This window comes from Corythoichthys intestinalis, chromosome 17 (genome assembly GCF_030265065.1).
Source record: "Corythoichthys intestinalis isolate RoL2023-P3 chromosome 17, ASM3026506v1, whole genome shotgun sequence".
Taxonomy (NCBI): Eukaryota; Metazoa; Chordata; class Actinopteri; order Syngnathiformes; family Syngnathidae; genus Corythoichthys; species Corythoichthys intestinalis.
Genome location: NC_080411.1, coordinates 45,553,066 through 45,577,008, shown reverse-complemented (window position 1 = coordinate 45,577,008; position 23,943 = coordinate 45,553,066). Strand labels below are relative to the sequence as shown.

General features: G+C 40.5%; 1 protein-coding gene across 5 annotated transcripts in view; it reads right to left on the bottom strand.

The window, feature by feature from the left end:
• LOC130905832 (gastrula zinc finger protein XlCGF57.1-like) overlaps positions 1-23,943 on the bottom strand; it is a 37,304-nt gene that overhangs the window by 7,132 nt on the left and 6,229 nt on the right. For 3 of the 5 annotated variants that reach the window (XM_057819552.1, XM_057819553.1, XM_057819554.1), the window contains 3 exons: positions 23,698-23,808; positions 23,076-23,349; positions 22,412-22,985 (listed from right to left, as the gene is read on the bottom strand). The exons of 1 other annotated variant lie outside the window; for it this stretch is intronic. In XM_057819552.1, the coding sequence (XP_057675535.1) occupies positions 22,767-22,985; positions 23,076-23,349; positions 23,698-23,808 (604 nt within the window). In that variant the 3' untranslated portion in view covers positions 22,412-22,766. Of the gene's footprint in view, positions 1-22,411; positions 22,986-23,075; positions 23,350-23,425; positions 23,577-23,697; positions 23,809-23,943 lie in introns of those variants that run through there. One more of the 5 variants, XR_009061155.1, reaches the window with a different exon arrangement.

The window sequence follows — 23,943 nt, the reverse complement described above, 5'->3', positions numbered from 1 at the left end:
ATGTTGTTAAGTCAGGGTATCTCGTTTAGTTGACGTGTTGCCGTGTTCGACCGCTCGTGTCTCTCGTGACTGTTTTGTCTCTTTGCCGGAAATGCGCACGGCTAAACAGTTCCCCCCAGGAACACAACATGCCCTACACAAGTTCCCTAGGTGAATTCTGTTATAATGTAGTGGTCACTACACTATACAGCTATGCTACCTGTGAACATAGTGGTGCTATCGTTGTCCTGGTAAACGTGGAGAAAGAGGAGGGACGGTCAGTCGATAGCAAATGTGATTATGCGGGGTGGGGCACAGAGGTGGACTGGCCATCGGGCGTGCCGAGCACTTTGGGCCGGTGACCCTATTTAACCCTGTACACGCCGCGCTGTACAATCGGGGACGCTGGCGTGCCCATTTCTGTGGGCCATACCGTCTGATGTACTCTCATTTTAAAGACATAATTTTTGGCCAGTATATAGATGAATAGTAGCTCTTTCATTCAACACCAGATGGCAGCACTGTCGCACAATAACTAAATGTTTTCCAGAGGTGACAAAAAATGCAGTCGAAGTTCGCGTCAGTGGCTGCCATCTTGCATCCGCAAAGTTTTATATCTTCTCTCCGCTGGAATAATCAATTTTGATCGCAATTATATTGGAAATATGGCATCATAATGACATAGCAGGGGTATAAGGAGGGGTGGAATACCAGAAGACCATCCAGTCTGTAGGAGGCGAGTACAAACAGTAAATTATGCCGAATCTGATGAGGAATCTCCAGAAAGAGTTGACATGGATTCGAAGAAGAGTTGATAAACAATGGCACTGATCCTGAAGGAAAAGAAGTTCTATCTACAATCCCCTCAAACAAGGTAATAAAATGAAAAAATATAGGCATTTACCATGAACATATCAAAGATTCAGTTAAATTGGATAAGATTTGAGCTCTCCAGACCTACCCTGAACAGAGTGACCCTCACAGCCGAATCAATAACATCTTGTATTATTATGAGGGGCCGTACAAGACATTTTTCATTCTGGCCCTCTCACACACATACATACTCCTCTCACATACATATATACTCACTCTTACACACATATATGCTCTTCTCACATACATATATATTCACTCTCACACTCATAGATTTTCACTCTCACATTCATACATTCTCCTCTCGCATACATATATTCTCCTCTCACGTACATATATTCTCCTCTCACGTACATATATTCTATTCTCACTTACAGATATATTCACTCTCTTACACACACATATATTATCCTCTCACATACATACATTCTCCTCTTATATACATATAAATTTTATGATTTTTAAAATGTATTTAGTAACTTCAAACTTCAATATCCCTAGACCATTTGACTTTTTGACCCAAAATCAGTGCAGGGTAGAAGTACTCTTCTTTTAGGTTGGAGCACACCTCTTAGTTTTCCAATTCATTCATTTATTTTTTGACTATATTTTCACTTGAATAGCTAATTGGTCTTGTGACCTTTTAATCATTATCAGTGTGCATTCATAGAACTCTCCTTGCTGTTTGTGGAACATATTTTTTTTATCACTAAGACAGCTAGACATTTTCCATTTGTTGCTGTAAATCATAGCACAAATAAAAAATGATCCATCAAAATACTTGACACAATTATAGAAAGTGAGTGCTTGATTTTAAAATAGGGTCTTATTTAGTCAGGCAACCATCATTATTTTTTTTATTTAGAAAAATACAAGTAAATAAATGTAGGTCCAGGCGGGGTTCAAACCCATGTAGTCCAAGACACAGACAACCGATTTAACCAATGCTCCATTCTTCCGCATGACGTTAGGGCCATAATTTTTTCTCTCTAACTGAAAAAAAGTGCAGCTGGCTTGACCACAAAATCAGAAAACGCGGCTCAGTTCACCGCAGTGTTTTCCTTGCTGGGAGTTCCAGTTGCCAAAATGTTGGCGCATCTGATATCACAATTACTGCCGTGACGATCCTCGCAGTTTGGGCACGTGTCACGTGAGTTCCCGCTTGGACTGCTAAAGAGATTTGGGAGTTGCTAGGTCGGAAAATTTCTCTCATCTCACTTTCAATCGCGTTATTATGAGTGACGTTGGGTGCAGCTGATCCTGTCCTCTGCCGCTCGAGACAGGATGACAAAGATGTGACCGTTTCAGAGGTTGACAAAACATTTCGTAATAGCCCAACTGCTTGCCAAAGTGCTCGCCTCTCCTCTTCCATGTTGACCCGCCTCAACAGGAATTGCTTCAGCTTCTCAGCCAATCAGAGCTAGCCAATCAGAGCTGCCTTCCGTTTCCACTATACTTTCACTCACACATACATATATCAGGCATGAAAATGGGTCAGGGGTTAAAAAGGTGAGAAGGGTGTGGAGGACATATGTTCCAGCGTTCTGCCAAAATGTCCTAAATCGGCAAAACATCTATTTGAGGCGAATTTGACACCCAAAGCACTACCATACACGCTAAACTTGTTTTGATTAGATGCATACAGGCAGAACGTCCTCAAAAATGCCTTCAGAAAAGACTCAAATGTAGTTATATCAAATAAGGAGGGTTTAAATAGGCTACGTGACTAATGTGGTCAATTGCTTTAAAGCGCCCACAAAAAAACACAATGGTTAAGAGTATGAGAGGGTAATACATGCAAACACTATTTTTGAGGGAATGAAAAGGTAATAAAAAAGTCAATAAAAACAAAAATAGTGCGTACTCGCCACTTTTAACCGATGTGTGCATGCGTGCAAATGTTTGCGCAAGCGCGCTGAGCATTGTGTAGTAGACGTTTCGCCGCGTAGCAAGGAATTGCCGAACACCGGTACACTGAACAACCCAACAAAAGATTGAGCTCTGTCGACACAGACTGTGTTTCAGTAATCTGCAGGAGTCACCACAGACACACATACACCTTGTGCTGGCAATGTTTTATTTAGAAACAAAGTTTACTTTGAAGCTAAACGAGTTCGGTGTTCAACACTGTACACCAGGGGTGTCCAAACTTTTTGCAAAGGGGGCCAGATTTGGTGTGGTAAAAATGTGTGGGGCCGACCTTGGCTGACGTCCTTTACGTAGAACAATATATTTAAGCAAATTTTAGCAACCCATTCTGTGCGTCACATTTGCTTTATTTATTTATTTATTTATTTTTTATTCATAATTTCAACAATCTCGCAACTAGCCTTTGTGGGGTTCTCTTTCGACTCTCGGGCTGTTGCAAAATACTGCTGCTGTGAAATTGAACTAGCTTCAAGTTGCTTCAATTTCTCGCTGCGTATCTTCCCTGTAATCTAGTCGTACATGTCAGCGTGTCTCGTTTGGTAATATCGCCTCACATTTTGAACCCTTTAAAAACAGCGACTGTCTCTTTGCAAATGAGGCAGACAGAGTTGTTGTGTATTTTAGTGAAGAAATAGTCCAATTTCCACCAATCCTTGAAGCGTTGGCCGTCGCAGTCAACTTTTTTTGTTGACAGTCACTATTTTAAAAAATTGGAGATAAAGGATCACACGGGGTAATGTTGCTTAGTGTGCTGCTGCCTTTTAGTCGGTCAATGAGGAGCAGCATTTAGTGTGTAAGCTACCTCATATGCTGGTAGCTGTACTGCTGACCAATTTATGAAGTGTGCGCAGGCCAGACGTTATTGATTTTATGACAGAGGTTGGGGGCTGGATGAAATTTGACCACGGGCCGCATTTGGCCCCCGGGCCGGACTTTGGACATGTATGCTGTACACGAATGTCGCACTAAAAAAAAAGGCGCTTCACGTCCCTGAAATACAAATTACAGTGATATTAGCAGACCTGTGCCGCACATAAGGCGATTTTGATAACTCCCTAAGGGCGCAGCAGCGTTCTAAGGGAGTCAAGAAAAATATTCAAATCGTATTTCATGATAGCAGTATTCAAAAAATTAAACAAAACAATATAACAAAAGAACAACAAAACCGTTAATTATAAGTCTTTAAATAATAATGAAATCATTTTTCTAGAGTGCCTTCTGCCCGTTTCACTTTTTCCTGTGATGCGATAATTTCACCACAGACCCTAGTCTCCCTCACCACCCAACAGACGAGCGAGCTACCTGAAGGTGCTATTTTTAGCCTCCGCAATTGAGCAACTTTACGGTGACAAGTCAACTTCATGACGGAAGATTATTTCAGGGGAACTGACGCAGGAGGAACTTGCGAAAGGGGAAAGAAAACGTGTGGAGAGAAATGCAAAGCTAAGGGAGCGCTCGCTATGCCATGAAGAACAAATTAAAAGAGGCAGAAAACAATGGCCAACAACTCACCAGGACAAGCCTTTTGGCAGAGACACCACTTCCACCAAGGAAGTGCTACGATGCATGCTCACAGGGCAAGAAGCCAAGGTATTTATGTGTTATGAATCAACAGTGTAGATACATATTACATGGGTCCCTAAACTACGGCCCGCCTCCACATTTGGTCCGGCCCCCTGAACTTTTTTTTTTCAATATTGTTATTTTTTTCCCTGGCTTTTTTCTGTGAAGAACCCAGAGAGGGTTATTTGGTTATTATCTATTTGATTAAAAGTGTTATATTATATTACTTTATATTATTATTTTTATTTTATTTACTTTTTTCCGTGAAGAATCCAGAAAGGGTTATTTGATTGTGGCTATCTGAAAAACAATATTTTTTAACATTTAGGCACTCCTGCAATCGTCACACTTTTTCTGTTACAAACTGACCCCGGCCCATCATCAGAGAAGGGAAAAGTTATGTGGCCCTCACAGGAAAAAGTTTGGGGACCCCTGAACAACACAGTATATTGCTTGATTTACTTTATTTGATTTTTACATGAACAGTGTGTAAAGTAGCATTTCTAACGAATGAAAAATAATTAAACTGCTATTTTATAACGTCTTATTCAGATTATTCTAGTAGTCAGATTATTTTCTCCATCTTGTTTTCATATTAGACTACTTGGCAATTGACAGCCATGAAAGTCCATGCCTTTTACAAACATGTACGTCAAAATTTTCTTTTCATTTTCAATTGCAGAAAAGGGACTATGCCCAAAAGCGAGCCAAGAAGCTGGCAGAGTTGGTAGCAACGGTTGATCAGAAAGAAAAAACATTGATGAAGGATGCCTTCTATCACCTCAGCTCTGCATTCAAGGCAGTTTTTTTTTATTTGACACATTTTTTTCTAATCCTAAATTAAGAGTGAGCTATTCCTTTGTATACTAAATGTAAATCTTCCCTTTTTGTCAACAGGTAGTTGAAGTGCATGCATTTAATTGCTTCTCTGTGAGAAATTTGAAGAAGGAGGGGCCCTTGTACATGTACAGCAGGGAGGACAACATTGGCATCATCCAACAAGGGCCTCTAGACTTTTATTAGATGGGTATTCCTTTCACCCAATGATTACGACATGACAAGGAAGGGGGAATTCATATTTAAAAAAATAAATCCAATAAAAATTCTGTTACAAAATGTTACATGAAGTGTTTGTTATTTATTATGTACCAGGATGGGTGTTCAAAACCTTTTTTTTAAGTGGGAAACTTATAGAAAATGTCAAAGGTCTCAAAAATGTATATTTTTAACTCACCTGATTTGATATACTTTTCAGGTGTCAAAAAATGCCCTCCTGCTCAAAAAATGTCTTACACAAGAAAATAGAGATTTTAAGCTTTCCAGTGATGTATCAAACATGCATATCGGACAATTTTGAAATTTGGCCAAATTGGGGGTCTCAGTGCGGAACTTCAAGTCACCTGAGTGTTTTGCGTCATATATATATAAATATATATTTATATATACAGTGGGGAGAACAAGTATTTGATACACTGACAATGGGAAAAACCCATTGGCAGTGTATCAAATACTTGTTCTCCCCACTGTATATATATACACACACTCACCGGCCACATACATATATATATATGTATATATATATATATATATATTATATATATATACACTCACCGGCCACTATATTAGGTACACCATGCTAGTAACGGGTTGGACCCCCTTTTGCCTTCAGAACTGCCTCAATTCTTCGTGGCATAGATTCAACAAGGTGCTGGAAGCATTCCTCAGAGAGTTTGGTCCATATTGACACGATGGCATCACACAGTTGGCGCAGATTTGTCGGCTGCACATCCATGATGCGAATCTCCCGTTCCACCACATCCCAAAGATGCTCTGTTGGTTTGAGATCCGGTGACTGTGGAGGCCATTTGAGTACAGTGAACTCATTGTCATGTTCAAGAAACCAGTCTGAGATGATTCCAGCTTTATGACATGGCGCATTATCCTGCTGAAAGTACCCATCAGAAGTTGGGTACATTGTGGTCATAAAGGGATGGACATGGTCAGCAACAATACTCAGGTAGGCTGTGGCGTTCCAACGATGCTCAATTGGTACCATGGGGCTCAAAGAGTGCCAAGAAAAAATTCCCCACACCATTACACCACCAGCCTGAACCGTTGATACAAGGCAGGATGGATCCATGGTTTCATGTTGTTGACGCCAAATTCTGACCCTACCATCCGAATGTCGCAGCAGAAATCGAGACTCATCAGACCAGGCAAAGTTATTCCAATCTTCTATTGTCCAATTTCAATGTACTTGTGCAAATTGTAGCCTCAGTTTCCTGTTCTTAGCTGAAAGGAGTGGCACCCGGCGTGGTCTTCTGCTGCTGTAGCCCATCTGGCTCAAAGTTTGACGTACTGTGCATTCAGAGATGCTCTTCTGCCTACCTTGATTGTAACGTGTGGTTATTTGAGTCACAGTTGCCTTTCTATCAGCTCGAACCAGTCTGGCCATTCTCCTCTGACCTCAACAAGGCATTTCCGCTCACAGAACTGCCGCTCACTTGATATTTTTTCTTTTTCTGACCATTCTCTGTAAACCCTAGAGATGGTTGTGCGTGAAAATCCCAGTAGATCAGCAGTTTCTGAAATACTCAGACCAGCCCTTCTGGCACCAACAACCATGCCACGTTCAAAGTCACTCAAATCACCTTTCTTCCCCATACTGATGCTCGGTTTGAACTGCAGGAGATTGTCTTAAACCATGTCTACATGCCTAATAGCGGTGCAACGGTTTGCGGTTCAAAGCCGAACCATACGGTTTGCCCTGTACGGTTCAATACGCCTTTATGAACCGCGCCTTTTCGGTTTTGCAATTAATGTATTCCGAATGCTTGTGGAATGAATTGATCGAGCTCTCTGTGCCTGTGTGTGAAATCAAGCACCGCTGTGGAGAAATTCCCGCCCCGCAAGTAAATGTCGGATCGCTGTCAAGCACCTGTGTAATAGAAGCCGAGTAACGCCCTCTCGCTTATGAGCGAAGTGAAAGTGAAACAAGAAAGAAAACAAATAGCTATGGGAGCGTAGGAGTGGAGAGACCGAATTTTAAGGAATCACCGGCTTTTCAATGCGGAGGGAGAGAAAATATTGAAGAAAAAAAAAATTGCAAGCATTGCTCAGCGCTTGTTCCCGAAGCTAATGGCAACACTTTTATAACATGACTCCGGCACCTCAGCCGGCATCACCCACAGATATCCCTTTCTCAGGGTAGGACAACCCCGAAGATGACACCAGTGAAAACACACCGCGGGCTTCGTTAATTTATTTGCAACGCTTGACCCGCGTTACATTGTTTCCTCGCGGACATATTTCTCCAGCAACGTAATCCCCGACATTTATGAAATGGCACGCAAAGCCATCGAAGATGATTTCGCTATAGCACATAGTTTCGCCCTGACCAGTGATAGTTGGAAGTTGGACGTCCCGTGCTACAGAGTGCTACTACCTAACTGTGACGGTCCACTATAATTCATACCTATCAAATTGTACGGTCTCGTCGTAATTTGTACAAGTGAGCACTCATTTTTAAATGTGTACGCCATACGTTACGTTCAAAATCTGCACGTTTTTCGTGCATTACGTTTTTTTTTTTTCATTCGTTCGGATTTGGTCACCGTTTCTGCAACGAGACAATGCGTTGGTTGAATGATGCGAGAAAAGTCAGAGACTAGGAGAGGGAAGAGTGTTGAGACGCTGTAGCAAACCCGATGCTAGGCGGCTCCAATATTACCTGACTTAGCTGACAACATACAATCTTCGCCTAGATATCTCATGCATATAGAACTACATGCAAAATGACAGACTCGGTAGCGTAAGTAAACAGCCGCCATTTTAGAGCAGTAAACTTCTCAGAAAGGCTCTGCTGTAGTAAACCTTACGAGCGAACCTAAGCAACTTTTAATCTAAAATACTCCTAAATCGGCAAAATCTTGACTTGAGTCTATCTTTAAAGGATGAAACAGTTTTAAAATTTTCACATGTCGGTAGTAGACAGAAGGGAACTAATGCAAAAACGGGAGCAATTTTATCAACTTTAACGGTTGATCCACAACATTACGTAAATGACCTCCAAACATAGCAAAGGTTACTTTTTTTTTTTTTTTTTTTTTTATGAAAAAAAAAACATGAAAGGTATCACCAGTTACTTTGCCGAGTAACTTTTTTACTACTGTGTGTGTATTTCAGTAGTCAGTCACTTGACTCACTACACTAGCCAAAGAGCTAAGAGGCATTTTAACAGTCGAAAATGTTTACATTTTAAGTGTTTATTTCATTTTTTAAAAAGCAAAATAAAGGCAGTTAAAAAAAAAAAAAAAAAAAAGCAAAACGCAAACCAAAACCGAACCGAAACCGTGATCCCAAAACCGTGGTTCAAACTGAACCGTGGGCTAACTGAACCGTTGCACCCCTAATGCCTAAATGCACTGAGTTGCCGCCATGTGATTGGCTGATTAGAAATTAAATGTTAACGAGCAGTTGGACAGGTGAACCTAATAAAGTGGCCGGTGAGTGTGTGTATAAATATATATATATTAGGGCTGTCAAAATTATCGCGTTAACGCGCGGTATTTAATTTTTTTAATTAATCACGTTAAAATATTTGACGCAATTAACGCACATGTCCCGCTCAGACAGTATTCTGCCTTTTGGTAAGTTTTACAGCAAGGCTTTTAGTGCTGTCTAACAGCGAACTCTTGTGGTCGCTTTGCGACATGGTTTATTGTTTTCTTGCCAGTTCAATATGGCTGCACGACGTCTCGGGCTGAGGCCTACATTGTATGTTGTGCTTATATGATCCTTGGACAAGATTTGTCCGTGGTTGTTGTAAAGAATGTACATATTAAGTTAGTAAGCGAAATGTTATATTTTTTGTATGCGATGCTTTTTGTTTATGTTTAGTGAACCTATATAGCGTGCTAAGCTAACGTTTAATATATATATATATATATATATATATATACATATTAGAGATGTCCCGATCCGATATTTGGATCGGACGCCGATATGGGCAAAAAAAAAATGCGCATTGGTATTGGATCGGCCAACACGGAAAAATTACGTTCCAGTTTTTTTTTTTTTTTTTTTGGAAGTCCGGTCCGGGTTTTCCAGCGCACCGATTTACATAATCCATTCCAGTTTTTGCTTTGGCTTCCCTAAAATCTGGTCCGCATTTTACGGCACACATTCAACACACTACATTTACATTACCGTCTCCCAATTTACCAAGAGACTTTATTGTTAAAAATGTCAGCTGTGTGGGATCATTTCACCTTAAAGGACGACAAAGACGAAGAGGCAGAGTGCAACATATGCCACAATAAAGTCAAGCGTGGTGGTAAGAAGTTTTAATACAACCAACCTAATCAAGCATTTAGTCAAATACCACCACAAACAATATAAGAAGTATGTTAAGAAAACCGAAGACAAAAAGAAAGGTCCTGTGCAACTAACACTGGCAGAAACTTTTGATATGCCTGACAAACTGGCAATCGACAGTCCCAAAGCCCAGGGAATAACAAGAGTCATTGCCGAAGAATTCGTTCTGGATGGCGAGCCATTATCTCTCGTGAGTAAAGACGCACCATCCAACACTTAGAACCACGGTACAACATGCCCAGCCGTCATTACATCCTTGAGCGATTCGGCCATGGAAGATTCGAGAACGATTCACAAACATCCAAATTCCGAATATTGAAATATGTCAAGTAAAGCGGAACTAATACACAGCGCGGTCTTCGGGACGCAATGAGAAACGGACCGCATTGCGTCCCGAGAGTAAACATCATGCTTGTCATACACCCGGGTAATGCCAATGCTCAACTCACGGCTTTAAGCTCAACTCATGCCGCTGGATAAAAAACACAAGAATACCTGACTGCTGCTGACAGCCGCTACAAACTACGTCAACATCGTTTTACTGTAGATAATAGATATCATATGTATATAGAACTAGATGCAATATGACAGACTCGACGGCGTTAGCAACACTGAAGTATTGAAAACTAGTTGCGTTAGTAAACAGCTGCCATCTTAAAGCAGGAGACTTCCCTAGTAGGCTGTTGTGAAACTTAACTATTATTAACTATTACTTAACTAATTAACTTTTTATTTAAAATACTCCTAAATCGGCAAAATCATGACTTGAATCTATCTTCAAAACAGTTTTAAAACTTTCACATGTCGAAAGTAGACAGAAGGGAAATTATGGAATAACGGTGCAATTTTAACAACTTTAACAGTTGATTCGCAAAATTAAATGAATTGAATGTAGTTTAAAGCTGCTGATACAGAATGGGGACTGGAGTATTTTATTTACTGTTTTAAAATGTTAATTTGATACTGAAATAGTTGTTTATTTAAACCTGAGAGGCTTTTTATACAATTTTTGTAACTAATGCACGGAACATTAAAAGCATCTAATAGCTTGGGTGGTTTGTGGGATTTTCCACTGAGGTTGTTTGTGTGTTTTGCTTTTTTAGAACAGTTTACAATATTATTTGCACGTTTTACTGACTGACTGACTATGCCATTTCTGTTTGTTATTTAGAATGTTTTGTGTTTGTCACTGAATAAACAGGTCAGTTTCTTGTTACCAACCGTTGTGTGTTATTCAAACTCACCTAATTCAGCTGGCGAGTTGTTATCAAGAGTACTAAAACCTTTTTCAACATGAGTCTGACAACTAAGTAAGGAGGCTAAATAACTTTAAACTTTAACACATGCTCAGATAGGCCGGCATCGGTATCGGCCAGTATCGGTATCGAATCGGAAGTGCAAAACAATATCGGTATCGGCTCGGAAGTGCAAAAACCTGGATCGGGACAGCCCTAAGATAAATAAATATATATATATATATATATATATATATATATATATATACAAATACATATATATATATACAAATACATATATATATATATACACACAACCATCAGTCACCTCCTCTACATGGATGACATCAAGCTGTATGCCAAGAACGAGTGTGACATCGACTTCCTGATCCACCTCACGAGAATATACAGCAATGACATCGGGATGTCATTCGGACGAGATAAGTGTGGGTGAATGGTATCCAGAAGAGGGAAGGTGATCTCAACTGAAGGGGCTGAACTACCTGAAGGCCACATAACAGATGTGCAGGACAGCTACAAGTACAGTGGGGAGTATTTGATACACTGCTAATGGGTTTTCCCATTGGCAGTGTATCAAATACTTGTTCTCCTCACTGTACCTGGGGATCCCACAGGCAATTGGAAACCATTAGGAAGCGACTAGAAGGTCTGCCACAACCAAATACCTACAGAGGGTGAGGCAGGTCCTCAAGAGTCAGTTGAATGGCAAGAATAAGATCCAGGCCATTAACAGCTATTCCCTACCAGTAATCAGATACCTTGCTGGCATCGTATCCTGGCCACTGGAAGAGATGCAGGCTACCGACATCAAGACAAGGAAGCTCCTTACAATGCACGGAGCGTTTCACCCTAAGTCCAGCATCCTGAGGCTCTACACAAAGCGGAAAGAGGGAGGCCGAGGACTAGTGAGCATCAGAGCCACGATCCAGGAGGAAACTACATCCCTCCAAGAGTACATCATGAAAATGGCCCCGAGTGATGACCTGCTCCGTGAATGCCTCAGGCAACAGAAGCCCAATAAGGAGGAGGACCCTGAGGAGCTATCATGGATGGACAAGCCCCTGCATGGTGTGTACCACCGACAAATTGAGGAGGTAGCTGACATGGGAAAAACATACCAGTGGCTGGAAAAGGCCGGACTGAAAGACAACACTGAGGCACTGATCATGGCAGCACAAGAACAGGCCCTTAACACAAGAGCAATAGAGGCTGGGGTCTATCACACCAGACAGGACCCCAGGTGCAGGCTATGCAAAGAGGCCCCCGAGACAGTCCAGCACATCACAGCAGGGTGTAAGATGCTAGCAGGCAAGGCATACATGGAACGACATAACCAGGTAGCAGGCATAGTGTACAAGAGCATCTGTGCCGAGTATGGACTGAAGACCCCAGAGTCAAGGTGGGCGACACCTCCGAAGGTGGTCGAGAACAACCATGCCAAGATCCTGTGGGACTTCCAGATCCAGATAGACAAACTGGTGATGGCCAACCAGCCTGACATAGTAGTGGTGGATAAACATCAGAAGACAGCAGTAGTGATAGATGTAGCAATCCCGAGCGATAGCAACATCAGGAAAAAAGAACATGAAAAGCTGGAGAAATATCAAGGGTTGAAGGAAGTGTTGGAGAAAATGTGGGGAGTGAAGGCAAGAGTGGTGCCAGTAGTGATCGGGACACTAGGGACAGTAATCCCCAAGCTGGGTGCATGGCTCCAACAGATACCAAGAACAGTAGCCACGTTTACATGCTGACTTTTATTCATACCGATTCAAATAATTCCGAATGGAAATTTCAGATCAGCTGTTTACATGTCACTTCATCTATTCCGATCCAGCGTTTACATGTGTCTGCCTTTATTTCGAAAGGACGTTTGACAACTGCCGTCCGACATGCGCAGATTAATCAAAACAAAGCGTCACGTTGCAAAACATGGAGATCGATCGTCAGATCAGCTGCTGTTTTAACTTTTCGAGTGGAAACAACACTTCAGAATGACACGCCGTTCATTTAAAAAAGTTGTGTGGACTGGTGGAGGGATTCATGGATATAAACTTTCCGCTGCACTCCAATTAGGTGCGCTGGAAGCCATGTTGCAAGTGACGTTACTTACGTCACCAAGTGACGTCACCACGTCAGTACGGAGCATGTGCAGAAAGAACGCAACCAGACACCATTCCGCTTCCCTGTTTACATGATATAATTTTACTTCTAATCGGTTTGGGAAAAGGAATATTCCACCCCTGTGAATCGGAATGAAATTACATTCGGTTTGGGCCTGTTTATTCCGAATGAGGTGTTTATATGGAACACATTTATTCGGTTTGAACATCTAAACAGATTGTAATTGGAATATTTGGCTCCATGTAAACGTGGCAAATGTCCGACGTCTCCATTCAGAAGAGCGCAATCCTAGGGACAGCTAAGATCCTGCGCAGGACCCTCAAGCTCCCAGGCCTCTGGTAGAGGACCCGAGCTTGAAAGGAGAGACCATACCGCCCGGGTGGGCGAGACGACGATTTAAAAAAAAAATTATATGCAGTGGGGAGAACAAGTATTTGATACACTGCCGATTTTGCTGGTTTTCTATGGGGTCAGATTAGTCTCATAAGTACACGCACACATTTAACAGGAAACACACACGTACTGTGGGATTCGTAAACACATAGCACGCGAAACACAAACACATTGTGGGATTCGTAAACACATAGCACGCGAAACACAAACACATTCATCAAATGTGTGTGTGAATTGTTTTACGCGCATTTGTAACGTGCTTCCAATTTCAAATTCCCACTTACGAGTGTGTTGATCGTTTTGATACCCGTCATGCGCAACTGAGAAGAACACATGCATTTTTTTAACTGGAGCCCGTCTTCAGCCAATCAGACGTCTTCTTCTTAAACAGCCAATCACAAGAGCTGGGCTGTTTCGTTACATCACTGCAGTGCGCCTTCAAGTCCGCCGGCACGAGAAATGGCATCTGACAGCGGGACACGCGAGGGTTTGAGTGTAAGTGAACCTACTGTTTTGTTTTCTCAGTCTTTTAGTAAGACCCATTGTAAAGTAACAGAGGTAATAGTCTTGCATGCTTTACTAAGGCTAGGTTCATACCACGGGTCTTAATGCACTGTTTTTTGTTTGGCGTTCAAGCTTTACGCATGTGCCACTAACTCGTAGTCCGACACGCGCTGAGCAAACGGACCCACATTTGCAGAAGCATCACAACAAATTACTAAACATGCTGGTTCTACATTATTCTAGAGTGATCTTATTTTCCTTTCCTAACAGAGGACACATAGGACAAACATGAATAATCCGTTTAACGCACACACATACGGTCAGTTTGCCCTACTCGGCCATGTAAGCAATATTGAAATACTGTATTGTTTATTTGGCGCACAGAAATAAAAACCGAGAATTTCCAGGCTTATCCTTTTTTTCCCCATTTAATTTTTATGAGTGTGGTCAAGCCCGCCTCCTGTGTTAAAGCTGAGTTCAAGCTAGGCGCTAACGCTAATGCACAGCTTCATCGCTGCCTTATTTTTATTTTTTTGTTTACAACAAATACAAATATACAAGCAAGGTGTGAACGATTGACATACTGTCAGCAAATTTTCAGGAAAAAGAAATAAAACGTAATACTAATAATGTTAACAACAAATAAAAGGGTCGGTATTATTTTTCAAAACAATATGCATTGTTTACAAAGTTTCTTGGTCTTTTTAGCCTTGGGTTTAAAAAAGAAACCTAAATTGTAAATAATATTTTTTTCCAAAAACATGAACATTTTGTCTTTGACTTCTATTTTTTTTTTAACAGTGAATGTGTAATCTAACCAAAATTAAAGGGTATGTTATAAACCTACATCCATTTCTAGTTCTTCAAAATTAGACAGGCCACATCGCTGCCATACTACCTGCCGCTCTCGCTCTTTGCTGATGTAATTGCTGCATGAATTATTTTAGAGACTTGAAAGTTCAGACTGTGCCAGATTCATGAAAAATGTGGGCCATATAATATTTTAACCACCGACTACAGTGACCTAGATCAGATTTGAAATGGTCCCCTTCTATGTGACTTTTCCCATTTAGACCAACAAGTTAATGCCTCACTCGAGTCAGAAAAACACGAAGAAAATCTGATTTGTGCATTAAGTAATAATCTAGCCTATGTAACATTGTGACAGTAACTTAAATTAAATGTCTGATTGGCAGGGATTTCCACTGCAAGTAGAGCAAGCTGCACAAAGCTTTGTCCAGCTGTTAGCTAGAGAGCTGTCCTCTCCCTCAACTTCCTCAGCAGTCCAACCAGGGAACGCGCCAGTCAGGGTCCCAGAAAGCACCCCCGCGCCTACAGACGGTAGGGTGAGACAGGCCATGAGAAGGTGATGCATGATTTAAGATTATTCTTGTAAGAAAGTTTTACATATAAATAGATAGCACACTACAGGCAAGAGTGTATTTCATGCTATTTAATGGCCAATTATAATTGCAGTGATGTAAAATACCATCAATCCAAAGCATAATCTTTTAATCTTATCAGACCATTTGATTTCCCTGACCTTTTTTTTTCACTCCCACACTAGGCAATTCCCTGCAATGTTCAGTAGAGATCAGGAAAGAAAAGATTTCACATACCTTCGCCCCAGATTGTGAAGAGGACTGATTTTCATTTGTATGTGCTCTCTGAGCCTTCCCAGTTCACCCCATCAAGTTCAGTTGAACTGACACTGGCCCATGCTGGCCTTGGGAAAAAAATCATGAACATGCCTGACAACCTAAACCACAATGAGGTATTTTCTGTTATATGCAGTATTGGAAAATGTTTCAGACAGAGCAGCTTGTATAATGAAATATGTATGTGGTGACATTGAAAAATCATTGTTGGTGTCACAAAGACTGGATATTTAGACCTATACCCCACTCTATTCTCCCTTAAAGACTCAGGGTTAACTGGCATCAGCTGTATGGAACTGTCTGGTGTAAATAATTTTTCATGGGGACTAACCGTTATACTAGGGTGAGAGTGAGTGGCTCACTCGATGACTCACGTACATCATGATCAGTGAATAAACAATATTACACCCCAAAATATCAGACCACAAAATGTTGTCAAACTATGGACAACATATTGCGCAGCACTAGCTTATTTCATGTTGTAGTGTAAATGATTTAAATGGTGATGAGTTACTTCATGGGAAATCTTGTTTTTGTGTTAAGATTGTTGCCTTACTTGAAGAGCACTTTCCAAAGCTGCAGAGCTTGAGGGGAGGTTGGATGTTCTATAAGACAACAGGTAGGTCAATCTCCAGTAAATATAAAAGACTACAAGTGCCTAATGATGTGTTTGCCAAACTTTAGAGGTTTCATTCACAACAACGTTTGTAGATAGTGACATGTACAAGTTATTTAACTGGCATTGCATTATTAAGTCTTTTCATTTCATAATAGGTGGTGGTGGCGACGGAAACTCTCCGTTATCCCAACAGAGTCAGAGGGATACTCCACGAGGCTTCTGAAAGCAGCAAGCAACAATGGGAAAAATATTATATTTGTCGTCCCGCTACAGGAGCGTTTATCAACTGAGCCCCTGCCATATGACTCTGCGGAGTTCTCAAAGATGCCGCAGTCTCAGTGTATCAGATGTGGCAGCAAAATGCCTCTCCAGCTATTGCCTTTGCATGCTGAAGGATGTGTAAGCGTTTTCTAATTTTCTTATAAAAATGTACTTTAACAAACAAAAGTTGCTTTTGACTTTAAAGCAACAGACATCTTGATTTAGATTTTATTTTTGTCTAAATTTCTTGCAGGTGAATGATACTACAAATGAGGAGGAAAATATTGAGCAGGATGACCCGCCTAGCACAAGCACAATGATGGAGGAATCATTTGAGGTAATCAATGTTGTTTTCAGCTACTTTGAAATTTTAATTTTAATTCAGGATATAATGCAAGTTATCATAAGTTTCAGCAAGCAAAGTACCATAATTGCTGCAGGTGCAAAAATAAATAGAATGCTAAAAACACATCTAACTAAATTCAGTATTTGGAATAAACACATTACAGTGGCAAGAAAAAGTATGTGGGACTTTGTCATTTCCTTGCTTTCTGCATGAAATGATTATTACATTTGATTACACCCTTCAAGTCCCAACTACAAGGACGGTTTGCTTCATCTAAAACCACACATTTATTGTATGCTAAATCATTATTGAACACAATCTATTAAATATTCACAGTGATGACAAAAAGAGTAAGTGGACCCTTGTATTCAGTAAATTGCAGCAATATAATCAAACGAGCCCTTTAGTTATCTGCTAATCAGACCAGTACCACACTCAGGAGGTGTTTCAGGCCATTGTTTCTAATGCCACTTTTCCTACATTCTTGTTTCAGTGGTGGCACTGAGCTATTGCCTGATATCAGCTATTCTTAACAATCAAATACCAGAATTTAGAGGTTTATTAATTGTTAGACCTGTATATAAATAATTTTTTTTGTGTACAGGTTTGCCCGATTTGTCTGCAGTCCTTTCCCAATGATGTCCATGCAAGTTCCTGTGGTGATGGGTAAGAGTTTGATTTAGGCAAAAGATGGGAAGTGAAGACATGGTCTGAGTTGTGTGAGGAACCTGTTTTTAGCCTGTAAAGCATGATGTACACAGCATTCTTGGTATTTATTTTCTGGATTGTACGTTCTTATATCACTACTGATGCACTAATGCATAGGTGTCAAACCAGTTCCACAAAGGGCCAAGTGGGTGCTGGATTTGGTTCCAACCGATACCCCGCAAACGGTTTAACCAATGAATTTTCTGTTGAAACAAGCAGCACCTGACAAAGTTTAACTGATTACCCATGTAAGAGATCAGATTGGTCAAAAGGTGTCCTCTTCATTGGATGGAAAGAAAACCTGCACCGTCTTGGTCCTTTATGGAGTCAGTTTGACACCAGTGCACTAATGGATTGAGTTGCCGATAATAACCGCTGTTTTTTGTCCTAGTTGGCCGGTACTTGGTAATTTGCACCGGTGTAATATTGCAGTACAAGATCTATCATTAGGGCTAAACAGTACTTTTAAGTTTAAATTGGTAAGCATGTATTTGTAAAGGTTTTGCACTTGTGTATGTTATTAAGTGACGTGTACGTTCGTTCTGTTTCTCTATAATAAGACTGACTGCTGAACAAAATTCTGTACATGAAGTTGTGGGACCATCAACAGCACAAATGAGTACATCATCAGCAGGTATTTGTTCTTGAACAGTAACTGCTCTGGTTTTGCTAAAAGCAGAAGCTTACTTAGTCACAATTAAGAATATTTGTCCTCAGAATGTCTTTTAAATGACTGATTTGAAACACATGTTGCCATATAAATCTTTGTACTTTTCAGTTATTTTTATTATGCAGGGCTTCAAAAGTATTACTTTGATGATCCATACTCCAATTTCCTTATTATTTATTTTTTCCAAATTTCCTTTTCAGCATGGATGACAGAAGTGGACCCAGAGAAGGCATGCAAGTTATTCAGAGAAGCGATACTGCAGGAGAATAAAGAACTCCCGCCTCTCTTCGTGGTACTCGACATGTTCAATGTGGAGGAACAGGACAACACATTAATCTCCTTCTATAAGCAACAGGATGTTAACTGGGCTGCTCCACTAATCTGCAAACTGAGAGGTATTTAAAAAGTGTACCTCTTGTATTTATGGGCAGTTATTTATTGGGATGTTTCTTAGTTATTTATAGTAAATTCCACGGTTGATTGTAATATGTTCATTTCTAAGGAGATGCAGCAGTTGGTGAAGGTGTCAAACGACATGTTTTGTCAATGGCAATGGACAAACTGAAGGCTGGCTTCGCCATAAATTTAGGTTTGTATGTGTACTGCGCCGTGTACACATTGCGTTCCAAAATTACCTCCATTTTGAAATATGTATTTGCAGTGTTAATTGTAGCCAATTGCTTTAATACTTTTGTCAAATTCTCAAAATGGTATGAACACAAAATCATTCAGCTTCATTTTTGTTGCACATGATACAACATAGTAGCCCATTTTTCAATACTGCAGCACAGCCTTGGCAACATGTGACCCGAGGGGAAAAGGTTAATATTTTGTGTACAAAGGATCAGTTGAAAATGCAATAAATTAAAAGACTGTTGTTGTTTTGTTTTTTTAAGGGTCTTCAACTTCTACAAATATTTTTGATGGGGAAAAAGAACACCGACTTCCCTCGGCAGCTGCTGTACTCCGAGAAAGCAATTTATTTCAGATGGCAGGTCGAATGATTGGCCATTCTTTCATTCATAGTGGTATCACTTTATCTGGACTCAGTCTGCCTGCGGTGACATTGTTGACTGGTGGGAGCACTGAAAGTGCTGCGGCAGCTTTAACCCTCCAGGACTGTCCAGATCTTGACCATCGGGAGACTATTGGTTTTGTGAGTACTACTCGTTCATGGCTTTGTCCTTCGATGTTTACATTAAGGTAAATTGCAAAGCTTTTCCTGACTTGTTTTTATTATAGATTGTAGTTGTTTCTATTGTCACCGCCATTTTGTTTGGAAATTATTAAATGCCTTTGCATTTTATTCTTACCACTATATTCCTATTTGTTAATGTGTGCCTTAGCTCAGGAATGCTGAACTTACTGGACCAGAAATAACGTGTGTGACTGTGGTGCTGCGTCACCAGTAGGTGAATAGTGAGATAGTGTAAAGCGCTTTGAGCGCCTTGAAAGGTGGAAAAGCGCTATATAAGTATAACACCATTTACCATCTTTGCCTGTCCTGGGATCTCCCAATTCCAACCCAGACAGGCTGTTCCAGGAACTGCTTACTCATGCAGTAAGTATTTCAAAACTTCACATTAACCCAATATGCTAACGTCACAGTAAAACTATCCAAAATGTGTTATTTTAGTTATGTGTACTGTAAACTTGTAATTTACTTAGAAGGTACACTTTTCTTCACTGTCCTTTCAACTCTGTTTTAAGGTACTTCGCCGTGTTAAACAACCGATAAAACAGCTGCGGAAAGGCTTAAAAGAAACTGGAATCTGGCCACTAATTTCAGAAAGACCTGATGTCCATGTCATCGTTTTCCCCAGAGAGGCGAATGAAGAATTTGACTCACAGGTCAGTTCCTTCATGACTGTTGAATTTGATATTAGATTGTATTGCAGACTATTTTTAAATTAGTCTGCTATAGTTGAGTGTTAATCCTAAAATGGGTACTTTTTAAACATCATTATACAGCTGTTTCAATCTTTACATGAAAAACATTTGTGTTCAATCACCTGTAGAGAGTTATGCGGCACATTGTGTGGCCACAACCAAGTGATGACAGTGATGAGGACGACGATGACATTGTTCCCCTTGAGAGAAAAACGCTCATCTCGGAATTTTTGAGGAGGTTCATTGAGGAAGGTAATTCTCCTTGTCTTTCTTTTCCTGTATCACTTTGCACCTAGTTTCTTCGGCGCTGTGATCGCTAAGCATTAACGATAAAATATAGCATATTACAACGGACAGTGATGATGTTCAATAAGCACACAACCTTTGGTAAAAATGCATTTTAAGTTGAACTTTTTTTCTTTCCACAGCAACGCCAGCGGTGCTACGTGACCTCGTCAAGTTTTGGGTTGGGTGGGGGCATGTGTCAGAGAAGCTCTATGTTGAGGTTACAAATTCCAAATACCCAATGGCTCAAACGTGCTTTTTTCAACTGAAGCTCCCAAGCCACTATGAAACCTACGTGAAGTTCCATCATGATTTGATGACGGCTCTTCGTTCAATTACATCTGGCTTTGGGCTGGTGTAGACTAAATTGACGTGTTTGCAGTGTTGTACAGTATTATGAGAGTTTGTACAGTTTTATTTTTACATTGTTCAAAAGGTTATCACAATTTATGAGAGTTTGTACAGTTTTATTTTTACACTGTTCTTACATAAAGCAGTTTTGTGAAACCTGTGTTCAATATTTGTTCAACCATTTTTTTGAACAACTTTTTAAGTACATTTGTGAGTAACTGATTAGTTAGATTTGAAGTTAGGTTTATATACACTTAGCTTGGCTAAAAAGAACACACAGGAAGTCGATATACAGTGGGGCAAATAAGTATTTAGTCAACCACTAATTGTGCAAGTTCTCCCAATTGAAAATATTAGGCCTGTAATTGTCAACATGGGTAAACCTCAACCATGAGAGACAGAATGTGGGGAAAAAAAACAGAAAATCGCATTGTTTGATTTTTAAATAATTTATTTGCAAATCATGGTGGAAAATAAGTACTTGGTCAATACCAAAAGTTCATCTCAATACTTTTTTATGTACCCTTTGTTGGCAATAAGAGGCCAAACATTTTCTGTAACTCTTCACAAGCTTTTCACACACTGTTGCTGGTATTTTGGCCCATTTCTCTATGCAGTAGTGATGTTTTGGGGCTGTCGTTGGGCAACACAGACTATCAACTCCCTCCTCACCCCGTGGCGTCAAAATGATAAAAAGAACGGTGAGCAAAAATCTCAGAACCACACGGGGGTACCTAATGAATGACCTACAGAGAGCTGGGACCACAGTAACAAAGGCTACTATCAGTAACACAATGCGCCGCCAGGGACTCCAATCCTGTACTGCCAAACATGTCGCCCTGCTGAAGAAAGTACACGTCCAGGCCTGTCTGCGGTTCGCTAGAGAGCATTTGGATGATCAAGAGGAGGACTGGGAGAACTTGTTATGGTCAGATGAAACCAAAATAGAACTTTCTGGTAGAAACACAGGTTCTCGTGTTTGGAGGAGAAAGAATACTCAATTGCACCATACCCACTGTGAAGCATGGGGTGGAAACCTCATGCTTTGGGGCTGTTTTTCTGCAAAGGGACCAGGACGACTGATCTGTGTCAAGGAAAGAATGAATGGGGCCATGAATCGAGATTTATCTCCATCAGCAAGGTCATTGAAGATGAGACGTGGTTGGGTCTTTCAGCATGACAATGATCCCAAACACGCAGCCAGGGTAACAAAGGAGTGGCTTCGTAAGAAGCATTTCAAGGTCCTGGAGTGGCCTAGCCAGTTTCAACATCTCAACCCCATAGAAAATCTGTGGAGGGAGTTGAAAGTCAGTGTTGCCCAACAACAGCCCCAAAACATCACTGCTTTAGAGGAGATCTGGATGGAGGAATGGGCCAAAATACCAGCAAGTGTGTGAAAAGCTTATGAAGAGTTACAGAAAACGTTAGGCCTCCGTTATTGCCAAGGGTACATAACAAAGTATTGAGATGAACTTTTGGTATTGACCAAATAAATTCTTTAAAAATCAAACAATGTGATTTTCTGTTTTTTCTTCCACATTGTCTCTCATGGTTGAGGTTTACCCATATTGACAATTACAGGCCTAATATTTTCAAGTGGCAGAACTTGCACAATTACTGGTTGACTAAATACTGATTTACCCCACTGTAGCTTTTGTTGAGGTTGGTAGCTGCTCTGCTCCCCAAGTTGCTGTGATGGCAACCTTCATTCAGGGGCAAACAATAGGATGGGAGGGGCAGAGAAACAACATAGAATACATGTGGGCTATGTGGCCCATGACACAGTATGTAAAGGCTTTAATAAGGAAAGCATAAATGTTTACTGTTAACGCAGTATTTTTTCTCAACAGTTATCTATATGAACAGAATGAGTGAAAAGGACAGCCTTTGCAGAGTCACACCCTCACTGGTAATTAATCCAACTTACTGTCGGTTGTACAAAGACTGAACTGCACGAATCAGTAGGTCAGCTTAAAAAAAAATTTTATTGCCTAGCCTCAAGTACATTCTCAACATATTGGACAGTGCTGAGATATATGTCCACTCCAAAATTATCCGAATGTTGCAGTGGATCAATGTTGTCCTGTAGCTCCATCATTTCAGGGTGTAAGAGGAGATATTCCAGAGCAGGAACATTGACGCCAGAATGATTCTCTGTCAGGTAGCCACTCTCCTCCCATTCAACCTCTGGGATGAAGGACTCCTGAAAATGAAGTGCGTGTACAAATACAATCCTTCAGTCATGCGTAATGTTTTTTTTTTTTTTTTTTTTTACTTTTTAAAAATTATTTACCTGGGGAGCTGGATCTGAGATTGGACTAAAAGCCTGTCCCACCTGCCACAACTGATTTGGTGTCAAGTTTTGCTCTGTCCTGATGGGGTGGTTGTCCCATGCTTCACTGAAGACATACAGACTGGCCAGGATGCGTGGCAAAAAAACGTAGTGGCAGCAGAACAGGTGCGTGATGTTACTTATATCAAGCAGATGTAGGTCCTCAAGGGAGTGGAGGACGTTGTAATACATCCCGGTTACACACATGAAGACGTCTCTCCATAAGCATTCGATCCTGTATCCAGAAGGAATGACAGATTTTATTCTAATTGCATTTCTCTCGAATTAAAGAGGTATGCATGCTTCCATACCATTTGATCCTATTTCCCAATGTTAAAATGGTAATGTCTATATACTAATCACAGAACAGAAAAATTAGGTTCTTAATCCATGATGAGGAGAGAAGGATGCAGAGAAGAGAAAACGGGTAGAGGGGGAAAAAAGAAAGCGGCAGTATAGAACCTAAAAATGAAGAAAGAAACAAACTTGTGACTGGTGTTCGATGTTTAATTATATCTAACTGTGGTAAAAGACTCAAAATATTTTAATTCAAATTTACAAAGCCTATGTATGTTTAACTTACCGTTGATTGTGTACACTTTTTCCTGCGATGAAGCTATTGGTGTTTGTGCCCCGAACTGTGAACATCAACTCAGCAACCCCAACATTTTCTCCTCCATGATCTCCTCTCACACTAAAAATATAAAAAAAATAACAGCTTTGTTATACAGCATGGGTGTGAGAAATGGTCACAGCAGTACTTGATTTGAGACTTATCTGAGGCTCTAACAGGGTCACTCACCGATGATATACGAACATACTTCAAAAA